This window comes from Spermophilus citellus (genome assembly GCF_964194105.1).
Source record: "Spermophilus citellus genome assembly, chromosome: 3".
NCBI classification, from domain to species: Eukaryota; Metazoa; Chordata; class Mammalia; order Rodentia; family Sciuridae; genus Spermophilus; species Spermophilus citellus.
This window is the reverse complement of record NC_138184.1, coordinates 221,117,744-221,131,579: the sequence shown is the minus strand read 5'-3', so window position 1 is coordinate 221,131,579 and position 13,836 is coordinate 221,117,744. Positions and strand designations below refer to the sequence as shown.

Sequence of the window (13,836 nt, the reverse complement as noted above, 5' to 3'; positions counted from 1 at the left end):
AATGATAACATCTAGTCATTTCCCAAGAGTGGCTTCCATATGTAGCGGACACTCCACAGTTACTCCACATTTGGGATATACATTGATTCTGGGATCTTGATGGCCTTTATCTTCTGGTAGTTGTCATGAATTTTCTTAGGGATGTGATGTTAGTGCCATTTTTCAGTGCAGATGCATCTTATCAATGCTGATTATTGATTACTTCATCTACTCTTTTGATATAAACAATTTTTACCTGTGTCTTAGTTATCTTAGGTTTGGTAGACTCCTATACATTCTCTGAATTGCTATTGCAGGGAACACTTGACTGATTCTTTAAATGTTTTAATAAAACACTTGTACCTATAAGAGCTACTTTCGTTCTAATGGTTGCATATTAGAACCATAATATAGTTAAATCATGGCCATATAAATTTACTGCTGTTTTTTTATGTTTACGTATAATGTCATAATGAATATCCTTGTACATTTTCAATCATAAATTTGGGCAAGTATTTATGTAGGCAACATAGAATTTCATAAAAAATATACACATTAAAGTTTTTATAAATTTGCCAAACATCCCTCAAATTTATAGTCTCCTCAACTGCATGAGAGAATGTTTCTTCATGCACCATCTTCCTTTGTGTTTCATCTATGCTGTCTTTTTCAAGTCCCTGAAATTTCTTTTTTGTGTGAATTCAGTAGAGTATACATAATGATCTTGCATTAGAATCAAAATGCTTGGGATTGTCTTCATGTCATAGTGCTAACAAGTAGACTGATCAAGACAAGAATCCATCTTTTATCCATAGCATTTTTTAGATAACCAAAGCTACAAAATCTTTCTTTGATTTTATTTTATAGTTTCTTCCCTTGTGTTAGTCCACTTTCATCATTATGACCAAACCTGACAAGAACAACTTAAAGGAGAAAAAATATTTTGGTTCGCAATGTGAGAGGTTCAGTCCATGGTCAGGTGGCTTCAAAGCAGAAGCATCATGAGGAAGGGTGTGGCAGGAGAAAGCTGCTTGTATCATGGCAGGAGAGGGAGAGAGAGAGAGAGAGAGAAAGAGGGAGGGAGAGAGAGAGAGAGAGAAGGAGGGAGGTAGGGGGCTGGAGAGAAATTTCCAAGGAAAAGCTTATCTGCTGTGACCTGCTTCCTCTGACTATCCCTCCATCCTGTCATCCATCCCACCATTTGATTAATCCACTGATGAGCTCAGAAGCCTTTTCATCCAATCATTGCCTTAAAGCCCCACTTGTGAACCTTCTGCGTTGGACACCACACTTTCAACATGCGAGCTTTTGGGGCACACTCCAGGACCAAACCATAACATACACATAACTAATTTAACAGTTCATTATGTAAAAAGTACAATTATTTCTGTTGGACTTTATTCAACAGAAAATTTTGAAATAGCCAAATATAATTGTGAACAGTGTCTGTATCATTCGTATCAGTATCATTTACTTACATTATGCCAACTTAAAAAACTTGCCAGTTTAGGATATATTTAACATGCTCACTGGAACTGCTCAAATATAAAGTTGTTGTAGAAAATTTTAATGACATTTAGTCTTCAACTGTTTATCAACTTGATGCATAGTAAGCAATTGCTCAACCATTGAAGTTGCTGCATTTGACAAATATGCAAAAATGTTTTCAGAATTTTTATATTAGTAGATAACTCAAGCAGTAATGCTTGAAATAATCCATTGATGAAGCAAATATTTTTGAGGCATATTCGTTTTATCAAAACTAACTTATTTTCCATATATCATATATGCCATCTGCCTATGGTATCTTTAGTTGGTCACTATCATTAACAGTGATATTTGTATACACATTTTTCAAATTATTTTGTATGAACTTTTGCCAACATTATTCATTTTATAATTGAGAGGTTTCTTTTGAATTCAGTTTAATTTACATATGTGGAAAATAACTGTTGAAAACATTTTTATTAAAATTTAAAGGAGGTGTAGTTAATTTTTTACGATGTATTGTTGGACATCGTTTTAGAGACAGAATGGCACTTATTTCTCCTTTCAAATAGATTGAGTCCCTCCATACAACTTGTTTGTAATGAGTAATTATAAATTTCAGGAGTAATCTATAAATTTCGTGGTTATTTTTAGCTCCTTTTGCCATTTGAATAGGAATAGACATGGACAAATTTAGTTCCTTTAATCTAGCTTTTTATATTTTTATAACTGCTCTAAAATACCAGCTTAATTATAGATGTTAGAAATACCAGACATTAAAAACAGATTTTTGATTGTTAAAAACAGCAGGAATCTTAGCTGAACTGGATTAGTAAGCAGTTTACATATTTGTCCATGGAATTAATCTCTCCTTTCCTTATCTTCTCATTGCATTTTGATGATTTTATTATAGGCCTACTCAAAGTGTATAGTGTGTTGGACATATTTGTTCTTGTTTGCATTTTTTTTCCACTGGAGAGTTGGATCTGGTTGTTATTCATCTTTTTATTTTATAGAAAGAGCCTAGCACATAATAGGCGTAAATGCTGTTTGTTTATTTATTTAATTTTTGGAGTGTTCTGAATGAAACACCAGTCCTCTTGCATGCTAGGCAAGTACTCTTCTACTGAGCTACATTTCCAGCCTTTGATAGATATAAATATTGAATTCAACAGATCTTTACTAAGAAACATTGTGTGCAAAACTTGACAAGTCATCCTGTTTGTTAGTCTTTAGCCATTAAAAACTACTACTCCTCAGATTTTTATATTACTTCAGTGAATAAGTTTTTACATAAAAAGATCTTTTACACTTGTTAATTTTGCTTATGGAGAATTGTTTTATATACTATGAGGATAGTTTACCATCTGTTTCTATTAATCAGTCTTCCCAATCTCCCTAATTAGTTGTTTTATGCTATATATTATATATGAGATAATCTCTTAGCTTTTGATGGTTTTGAAACATAGGAAATGTACAATATATTCTGTGATTTTCTATAAGTTATGTTTATGGCATAATTTGAACTCTAGTGTCATGAGTTATAAAGTGTGTGGGTAATTAGTAAAATGGTACATCCTTCTTGGTTGTCTTTTTAAAAACTCTTTTTTTCTGGCATTTTCTGGGTAGCCTACAATTTTCTTCTCAAAGAACACAGTCTTTTAGATTTTATTTTCACTGAAGGAAAGCAGAATGATGTTTCCTGAATGCTTATTGTGCTCCAGTATTGGGATGAGCACTATATAATTATTAAATCATTATTTGTTTAATAACCCTCTTTCACAGTTAATTTTACTCTCATTTACAGAAGAGGAAACTTAAACACAAGCGAATATGTGCTTTTCCTATTGGGCCTCTATTTTATTTTTGCCATAACATAGAACACAGGAAATAGTCTTACATATCAAGCATTCATGGAAAAATAAAGTGAGGCTTTAATTTCTGTCAGTGTGGTCAGTTATTTATCTTTCAATATTCTTACTATTGTTTAAACACCTCAAAATTTGCAAGTGAATATTGTAAAACACTCTTAAATATATAACTAAATTTGTAAAAAGGTACCATGATTTTATAAGTGCCATAAAATGAAGAAGTACCTCAAAAGAGTGGTTTCTTTCTTCTGAAGACTCTGGTGTCCCAGTCCTTAGGCTGTCCTGTGATGTTGGGGCTTGGATTTAAACAGCTGTGTGGGAGGGGGTAAGGCTTTGGTCTGTTGCAGATGAGGAGATCCCTTAACACCCCATCAAATTTTAGACATTCCTGCAAATGCCGCAGTCTTGGCTGGGCACAGAATCACGAGCCACTCAAGCAGGAACAAAACTTTATTTTGAAAAAGCCGCCAACACTCTCAGCGCCAGCAAGCAAAAAACCGGTCCTCCCACGCGGGCATCTAACCGGAACCGCCGTCTCCCGGAACCCGGGGTCCCCCGGACCTCCCCCGGAATTTCCTCCTACTATCCTTCCCCAACCAATGGGAACTCTCCATGAGTCCCCGTAACATGAGTCCAGTAGTAGGCCAAGGTGAACAGCAGGAGCCCAATTTGCATATGAATGTAAATCTTAGCATAATAATACCTCAGTGGCTAGCTGGCTTTACAACCAAAGGTGCCATACATCATATATTTTGCTTGTGGCTCCTAGCACCTGCACCCATTTCTGTGCCCCAGGATAAAAAGTAAAGTTTTAGAAGAAGTGGATCAGGAAGGGACGGAGGGAGGGAAAAAAGGAAGTACTGGGGAGTGAAATGGAGCAGACTATTTTGTGCATATATGAATGTCACCATGAACCCCACTATTCTGTTTTATTATTGGACACTAATAAAAAGTAAATAAATAAAATAAAAAGAGAGTCCATTAAAAAGTGAATTTGAGCCAGGCAAGGTGTTGCACTCCTGCAATCCCAGTGGCTTGGGAGGCTGAAGCAGGAGGCTCCCAAGTTCAAAGCCAGCTTCAGCAACTTATTGAGGCCCTAAGCAACTAAGAAAGATCCTGTCTCAAAATGAAAAATAGAAAGGACTGGGGAGGTGGGTCAGTGATTAAATGCCCCTGGGTTTGGCTCAATACTTAGTATATAAAAAAAAAAAAAGGAAAAGAAAAATTTTGATCTGAAACCACTAGCAAAAGAGTGCATGTGTATCTATCTATCTATTTATTTTAGTACCAGCGATTGAACCCAGGGGCACTCCCCCACTAAGTGACATCCCTGGCCCTTTTTAAATATTTTATTTAGAGACAGGGTCTCTCAAGTTGCTTAGGGCCTTGCTAAGTTGCTTTGAACTTGTGATCCTCCTGCTTCAGCCACCTGAGTCGCTGAGGTTACAGGTGTGCACCACTATTGCAAAAGACTATTTTTTAAAAAGACAATAAATGAGGAAATCGAAAACATCAACAGCAGATTACCTGAAAAATCTTTGAGAGTAAAAGAGAACCAAACAAAACTTTTAAAAGGATTAATAAGCATATACATTTGAATGTTTTAAACGGGTGATTAAATATAATGAAGAAAGACTTTATAACCTGAAAGATTTGAAAGATGAGAAGAAAGGAATGAACATGCAGAAAGATGAGAAGAAAGGAATGAACCGTTTAAGAAACATGAAGGGTACAGTGAGACTGTGTAAAAGAGCATCTCATTGGAGCACCTGGAGGTAGATGGGAACAGAGAGCCAAAGATGGGAACTCATCAAGTTAAAATGTCTAGAATTCTCCAGAATACAAGAAGGAAATAGATCCTCAGATTTAGGAAACAGTTAATTCCAAGTAAGAGGTATGATGAAATCAGCACACCAAAGACAAAGGGAAGATCCTAAATGTAGCCCCAGAGAGAAGACAGATTAGGTACAGGCGTACAATTAGAACCATCAAAGCCTGTTGTTCCAATGGAAATTAGATGCCCACACTTTAATATACTCAAAGTTACTTCTAATTAACAGTATTGGATTTAGCTAGTCTCTTATTCAAGAGCAAGTTCCAAATAACTAACTTTGTAGCCAAATAAAAAGGTATTTATTTCTAAGAGAGCTGCCCTACACCTGCTTTAACATCATATGGGGTATAACAATCTATGGTTGCAGGAGATAGTTAGGTGAAATTACCCCCATATTTCATCAGGAAACCTTTTTTTTTTTTTTTTTTATTCTCGTAAGACACCTCACCCTGGTGAGTAGGTTAATTTTGGGGAAAATCTCCACTGTGGAAACTGAATTTTTATTTATTTCAATCGTACTCTACTACCACCTACAACCTTGTATTTTCCAAAACAAATCATGTGCCACTGGTCTTTTTCAGATACTGTACTCATCAGGATTATTTTGTTTTAGACACACCAGGAATACACAGTATAAGAGAACACACCCATTTGTTTTCTCCTGTCCCAATTTCAGTTACGTGTGTCATTAATTTTAATTTCAAAGGAAGATAGTTTCTCACATTGTAGTTGGTTCTTGGAGTGGACTTGAGCCAGCTGGCCATCTATTTTTCTGTACTGACTGCTCAATGTGCAGACCCCATCACATCATCTTATGACTTTAGCCGAGTGTGTATTAGTTTGATGCTTCAGAGTGACAACCGGAGCTGATGGTAAGATAGGGGATGTTTCTGTGAAAAATAGAAATGAGAGAGGAAGCACCAGCAGTGAACTCAGCATTCCATGCCCCGGGAGAACTCCAAGGAGTGATTGATCAGCCCCAGTAAATGCCAGGGAAGCTGCAGGAAAGGGATAAAAGCCCCGGGTGGAAAGGGAGTCCCCCAGCAGTTCCCAGGTCTCACTCAGTTTTGTGTGTTGTTCAACATGGCTTCTATGTTATTTTTTTAATTTATATTTTAAAATAAACTTGTTATGTTGATGATTTATTTTTGAAAGGAAACTTTAAAGTCACAATAAAAATGGAATCCCATAATACTGGCCATAAAGAAGAGAGTACTTGTAAAAATCTATAAACGGGGAAATATAATAACTGTGTCCTATTGCCTGCCATTGAGCCTGAGGCCTACCTCCTGTTACCAAGGAGGAAAAACGAGTTTCAAGAAATATTGGAGGCACTCTGGCCCCATATACCAGCTCCTCCTGCACTGAATCAGAGAGCGTGAAAAAGATGTGAAAAGGAATTAAACGTGGTCCATGGGTGATCCTGTCTTGCTTGTCTACTGCGGGGTAGGATCACTTTTGGCACCCGTGGTATCACTAGCTTGTATGAAATGGTCCAATGGGGCTAGAGTGACTATGTGTGCTTTCCAGTATCTGCTTTTTAATGTTTGTCATTTGAACGGCATTGCTCTGTGCTTCCTGTATTGAAATGATTTGTGTTCTTTTTATTTGAAGCTCTTTTAAGAGCCTGTGCTGATGGAGGTGCCAACCGCTTATATGATATCACCGGAGGAGAGAGAGAAAGGTAGGCTTTCATTTAGCCAGTGTCCATGGCACCGCTAATTTCCGCTCCTCTTTGTTTTATTATCTTCTTAGCAAATGGACACTATTAATTTTTTTTGTGGACCCTAACAGAAAATCACCTTAATGAGAGTGAGTGAGCAGCTTAACCAAGTTGTATTATTTCTTATTTCAATGGAAGCTGTTAGTAGAATTACATCCGTCTATTCTTATTTTAAAAACCCTCATTCTATTACTTCAAAGCCTCATTAAGTAGCATTATCAAATATCGATATTTGTGAGGACATTGAACATTGGCTAAAATAAAACTTCAAATGGCAATTTGAGTTGTTATTTGAACACTTTAAATGAATAAAAATTGATCTCATAAAAGAAATATATTCTCTGTTGTAGAAGATGTGAGATTTTATTTTAGTGTGAAGTAAAGCCCAATATAATTTACTCTAACTTAATTACTTCGAAGTTAAGCATGGATATATATTTTAGGAGATAGTTTATTTCTTAATGATTTGCTATCTGCACTGTCTGGTTTCCTGATCTTTGCATGGGTGAGTTATTTTTAGATGAGAGAATGTTTGATGGAAGCAGGTTTTAAATCTAGTTCATTGCTAACATGTTTGTAGTTCAACTCATTGGCAAACACAAGGATTTATAGTGTAGATATAAGTAGACTAGTTATGAATGTTGTTCCATCTCTATCATATGTTATATCAAAATGTTTATAGTTTGAGAAGTCACCTATTTGCTGCAAAAAACAAAAAAATATGATGCAACATACTCTAGGTATGCATTAAATATATGTATTTTGAAATGATGTATTTTTCTTTATGGTATCAGAATGTTTAACATTGGGTCCCTAATGTTGGAGCTGCATTTTGAAAGCAGCCAGTTGCTTACTAGGAAAAAGGCATGTTTTCTTTGAGATTAGACATGCTAATATGGATGTCTGGGGACTGGATGCATTATCAAAAAATATGAAATAGTGACAGCCTTGGAGACAATTTACATTCCTAATGGTTTTTTCTCCTTTATTTTATAACTGCAAGTGCATCTAGCAGTATTCTCCAAGACCCATCAAGGACAATGTAGGAAAACACTCTAGTGTGTGTTGTGGAGTGCTGGGGCCACTTAGTGGGGGTTGCTTGTCCTATGCCTGTAGCCTGCTTGCTGCAAACAGTCCTGTGTGGAGTGTTTCTCTAAGGGTCAGCATGGCTCATGAGCATAATCACAAACAGAACCGCAGAAGGATCTTAATCGAGTACTTCCCACCTGTCTCTTGACCCATAAAAACCATCTAGTGTGCTTGTGAAAAACTATAGATTTCCATAGTGATTATTTTTATTGGATGGGGCCCAATACTAATAGGAAAGATAACATGAACACTTTTAGTCACAATTGAATGTAAAACAATACTGGATTTAGGGAGTGGATACCATTATTAATTTCAAAGCAACCACACCTGTTTGTTTTTCAAAATAATTTTTTAAGTAAACTTACAGAACTCTTCCAAGAAGACTTATGTAATTTATCTAACAACTGTTTGTCCAGATATGATGTTGAATAAAACAGTGTACTTTTCATTGATTTTTCTCGTTGTGATGAGGTGTTTTCAATGGCTCACGCTCTATACTGTGGGACATGGCTGACTTGGGTAGGGGTAGAGTCTCCAATAGGGAAATGAATGAAAATAACTGCCTCATGTGGGAATTAAATCCTTGGAATAAATCTCATTAAATCCAAGTCCTAACCGTTAAACTAATTGGATACAGGTGACTAAACATAATTCCTCTTAATTGTATTTTTAACAGAAGGGCTTCACAGTGAAAGGAAAAAATATGCAGATTTAAAGAGCCAACACATAGTTTGTGGACCACCACTTGTATTCTCTTATGTGTTTATTATTTTAACATCCATATCTGCAATATAAAGTCCTGTAATTATGCAACAAAACATGCATTTTTAAAGAGTCATCTCCAATTGGAGACAAAATGAAACATTTATACATTTGGAGTGGAAGGAAGGAAGGAAGGAAGGCTGATGTAGGCCGGACAAGAGGAACAGGCTTACGTGGGGATAGAGCTGATGGAAACAGCAATGGTAGGACCTTCTCCCCCTCCCTCAGGCCCAGGAGGGGCAAGGCCTTTGACACCAGACCTCTTGTCACTTTGCTTCAGATGCCACTGGATATTCAGGGCTAGGTCTGGCCCTCAGAGGAGAGATAACATGGAGCACTTTCATTCACAGTGGAAAGTTAAACAGTGACAGATTCCGAGAATGAGTACCATTATTTCTGCCCTTACCTTTTTTTTTTTTTTTTTTTTTTTTTGCTCTGAGAGGGCCTGAACAAGATGTGGGCCCTCAGTGTTCTCAGCCTGGGAAGGTAAATTTTTTTCTTGGCATTACATGTCAGATGGGTTTTAGACTGCTGCAGATATTATTCTGCCCAGTGTTAAGTTATCTTGCCCTTGGCTAATTGGAACTTAAGTGAGTTCCTATGTCCCTTTTTTAAAATATATAATAAAAAATTATATATAGTGTATCATTATGATATATGATAAGCAGTGAAATTTTGAGGTATGAGTATCATACAACAGATTTGTAGATCATGGGTGTTAAATTACGTGGGTCTTCTTTGAGACTTAGTTACAGCCTGTCATCATCCACCCTCTCAACATGTTGCCCTAGTCCAGAAGATCTGGGGGTCATTGCCAGACAGGTTCTTACCCCTAGGCAACAACTTCCCGGTTTGTATCACTATAAATTTATTTTCTCTGTTACTGGATCTCATACAAAAGAAATCATATAGTATATAGAACTTTGTGTCTTGTTTTTTCTTGAGCCCATTTTTGAGATTGGTTCATGTATTGGTAGTGTCTCTGTTGGTCAGTAGATTGACTATGTAAATGTACTGCAAAGTAGATATGCACTGATGGGAATCAGCTGCCCTTTGGCTTGTCTCCAGTTTTTTGACTATTATAAACAATGGCATGTTAGCCATTCTCGTGCAGATGTTCTGTGAACATGTTTTAATTTACCTTTGGCAGGTAGTGAGGAATGGAGTTTCTAGATTGTAGGGTTCATATATGTTTAACTTTCTAAAAATGGGCACATTGGTTTTTAACGTAGTGGTACCATTTTTCATTCCTGTCAGCACTGTTGCATTGCTCCATAGGCTCACCCATATTTATTCTTTTTCATCTTTTTGCTTTTAGCCATCTAGTGTTTGTGAATGGAATTCGGTGATTTTAATTTGCTTCTCTCTAATGATTAAAGACATTGAGCCTATTTTCATGTATTTATTGACCGTCTGAGTGGTTTCATTTGTCAAGTATTTTTTATTTATGATAATATAATGACTTTGTTAATTTTAATAATAAAAACTTAGGCCCAGCCTCAGGATCTGTCCTGTACTGGACACATTAAACCCTCCATTGCATTTTATTGATTTTTTTTTTTTTTTTATTGTGGCAAGAGCACTTGAGATCCACCCTCTTAACATGTTGTTAGGTATATAGTGCAATACTCTTGACTTAGGTCCCTGAGGCTCATTCACTTCCTTTAACTGAAACTTCATCCCCTAGTTCCTTCAGCTCCTAGCAACCACCATTCCCAGACTCACTCCATCAGTTTAACTCTTCTAGACGCTCGGCGTCAGTGGACTCATACAGTGCGTTTCTTTCTGTGTCTGGCTTATTCTACTCAGTATTTTTCTAGGCCACCCCATCTTTCATGTTTGTATTTCTTTCAGTTCTAAAAGCAACCTGCCTTCATCTGTCAGGGTTTGTTCTTATAAAAAGTCCTAAGTACTTTTTTTTCTATTGTGAAAATAACAAATGATAATTGAATATGTGTGTGTAGGGGGAAACAAAGAAAAAAGATAATGATTATCTCTTATCTCTTATTTCTTCCTAAGTAGCCAAGAGCTGCTTTGAGTCTCCCAATTGATTCTGCCTTTAGAACAATAGAAAGTATGACTCACTTTTCTGTAGTTACTCGTTCAAGTGAATGTAAGCTTAATTGTATAAATTCCCCTTTTCCTAAAAAATCTTTGTTAATGAATGTTTGGTTTAGTTATTCGATTTGTTTTCCTTTAAAGTTTTGAGTGATCTTGATGGATGGGCCATTAAATGGAAGCAGGTTGGAGACTCGGGGAAAATATTGAATGGGCATTGCTAATGACAGTTTGATCCTAGCTTTCCACAGGGACTTTAGAATGAAGAGCAAGAAATTGTAGGAGACTTCAGTCTTCACCTTCTCCTGTACTCCTAAAATTGTTGCTTTCCTAACAGTAAATGAGGAACCTGAAGGTGGGGCACCAGGTGTGTGGGACAGTACTCCTGCTCTGTAGCTCCAACCTGATAATGACAGAAGTCTCCTGATTCTACTCTGCTAGCCGGGGATGAAGGAGGCCTGGGTGTGCTCGTAGCATCCTTCTCCTGCCTTCTCCCACATGCATAAATTCACGTGTGTTCAGAGCTGAGATGGTGGAGCAGGCAACAGGCCCCAGTAATCAGAAGGTAGCAAGCTACAGCGATGGAGCCCCACCACAAAGCCAGAGAGACAGGGTCGCTTGTTTCTAGGATTTTGCAGAGCAGATTGTTTTCCATCAAGTGATAGGGATTAGACATTTATTTTTCTAGTGATGATTTTATTGACATTGTATTCATTGGGAAAGTATAAGTTGTCCACTTAAGAAAGAATATGGAGAGTCTGTTTTCTGTGTTTCAGATTAATATCAATTATGGAGTAGTTAAGTCCCTCTTCCCCCGGGACACCATCACATTTTTCCCATGCCAAAGTTATTCCTCCTCAGAAAACAGCCTCAGCTCTGGGGGGCTCCTGACCAGGGTCTGAAAAGCAGTCGGGTCTGTCAAGTGCCATGAGGATGGTTACAGAACGAACATACAGAAAAGTGCACGAATCCTGATGTGTAGCTCGGTGACTCTTCACCACGGGGAGCACACCCATGAAAACTCTGCTGTCCCCATCCTCCCCAAAGGAACCCTCATCTGACTTCTGCGCCACAGGTGTTGGCCTGTATTTTAACTCTATAAAAGGGAATGTTTCTACATTGAGTTTTGAGTGTATTAACGTTTTTCTGAGAGGGGAATTCATAGCTCTCTAAATCTGGAAAAAAAATCAGGAAACATTGGTGTATATCAATATTGGATAATTATGATCACCGTAATCCACAATTATGGTGAATGTCGAGGGAGATAGGCTCAAGAAGAGGAATGTAAGAATCATGTAGAGTCATGAAATCAGTGACTCAGTAAAAGCAGGGTGGCAATATGGGAGAGCGTGTTTATTTTCTTCATCCTTCTTAAAAATAAAGCTTTTCAATATAGTTAGAAATTTGCAATCTCTAGTCTCTTAGAAAGTTAATATAAACTGATAAAACAAAAAAAAAGCCAAGCTTTGGAATGAGACAGAATCTCTGTTATAATCTAGTAGCAGAAATAAGAATGCAGCAATTAGCTTGTGATTCCCTCATTCATCCATTTATTTCTATCTTCAGTAATCAGACACTTTGATAATCACTATGAATACATGTTATATATCATGTATATCATGTACATATAGTTCATAAAACATAGAGTATAATAGAAATGAAGACAAAATATCCAATGTTCTGGGTTTATAAGACTGTGAAGAGAAAGTTCTAGTTCTGTGTGATAGGTTCTACGGCAAGGCAGACATGGAGGATAGACAGTTATCCCAGAATGGAGGTACTAGAGAATGCGCTGAAGATCCTAATGGTGTGTAAAGGGTTAGGGCCGCTGAGGGGTATGTGTCTGTGTGTTTGTGATGTCCTGACTGGGGGTTTCAGAGGGAGACTTTCCCTTGTCTCCTGCAGAAAATCTCAACTCATTACCTTGAGATTCAAGGTCATCGTTCTAGGCATCTTAGTCAAATAGAACTGCTCAGGGTCCTAAATATGCCATGCCCCTCTTCCTTCTGCCTTGTTCAGGCCCTTCCTGGTGGCTGATCTGGTACACACCGGTGCTACCCAGGATCCTCCTGAGTGGCTGCCATCTTGCCTCATCCGTGCAGGTAGATTCCATGCTGCACGGATGCTCAGACGTTCGTAAGAGCATATGCTAGCCCCTCTTCTAGCTCTGCCATCCATGCCTTAGTGCTCAGCTCTTGTGCCATGTGCTCCAGGAGGACAGCCTTGCCTTCCAGCCCGGTATCACGTGACATCTCTTCACACATAAAAATACTTTTAAATCACAATGTTACATTCACATTTTACCTTGATTTAGAGCTGGGAAGACTTATGTGCTTTATTAGAGTATAAATTTCTAGTGATCTATTACTCTTTAACTTTGCATAATACTTTATAATTATTTACTTTCTCATTTCATCTTGTGACTTAGCTATGTGTAGACATATCTTATATCCTTCACTAGGTGGTGGACTTCTGGAAGGCAGCAATCACAATTAATCATCTTTATATGCCTCCTAATATCTAGTACACTAATGAGCATCTGATAATTTATTGAATTAATGGTTTTCTTCATTGATATCTTAGCAAAGATGCCATGAAGGCTAAGCTTTATTCTGGCCAGGGATTTCTTAGATGTAGCATCAGTTATCAGAAGTATCTTGATGATAAAAAAGACTTTGGATAATTACATATTTTCTTATTATGTGTAAGCTAGAATATGTCAAAAAGATTACACTTTTTTTTTTTTTTGGCCTAAAATGACTCACGGTGTATGTTCCACTTTTTCCACAATTTCCCACATTACATTGCCTTCTAATTCCTGTCTGCATAAGTCTTCTATCCTAAAACTAAGGTCCTTGCCTTTGAATTCATTGGTATTTTGAGAACAACATGAACTATGACCATGAATGTCAAAACCTAAGTTTCAGAGGTTCATTTTAGTAATTGTGACTTTGTGGGACTGATGGATTCTTAGACTCATTAGCAGAATAGTCTAAGAATAGCTATAAATTTTGGTGTTGTGTATGATATCT

The 13,836-nt window shown here is 37.1% G+C and overlaps 1 protein-coding gene across 5 annotated transcripts in view; it reads left to right on the top strand.

The window, feature by feature from the left end:
- TPK1 (thiamin pyrophosphokinase 1) overlaps positions 1–13,836 on the top strand; it is a 354,135-nt gene that overhangs the window by 127,831 nt on the left and 212,468 nt on the right. For all 5 annotated transcript variants that reach the window (XM_081283744.1, XM_081283741.1, XM_081283743.1 and 2 more), the window contains exon 4: positions 6,787–6,856. In XM_081283744.1, coding sequence (XP_081139870.1) covers positions 6,787–6,856 — 70 coding nt within the window. The remainder of the gene's footprint in view (positions 1–6,786; positions 6,857–13,836) is intronic.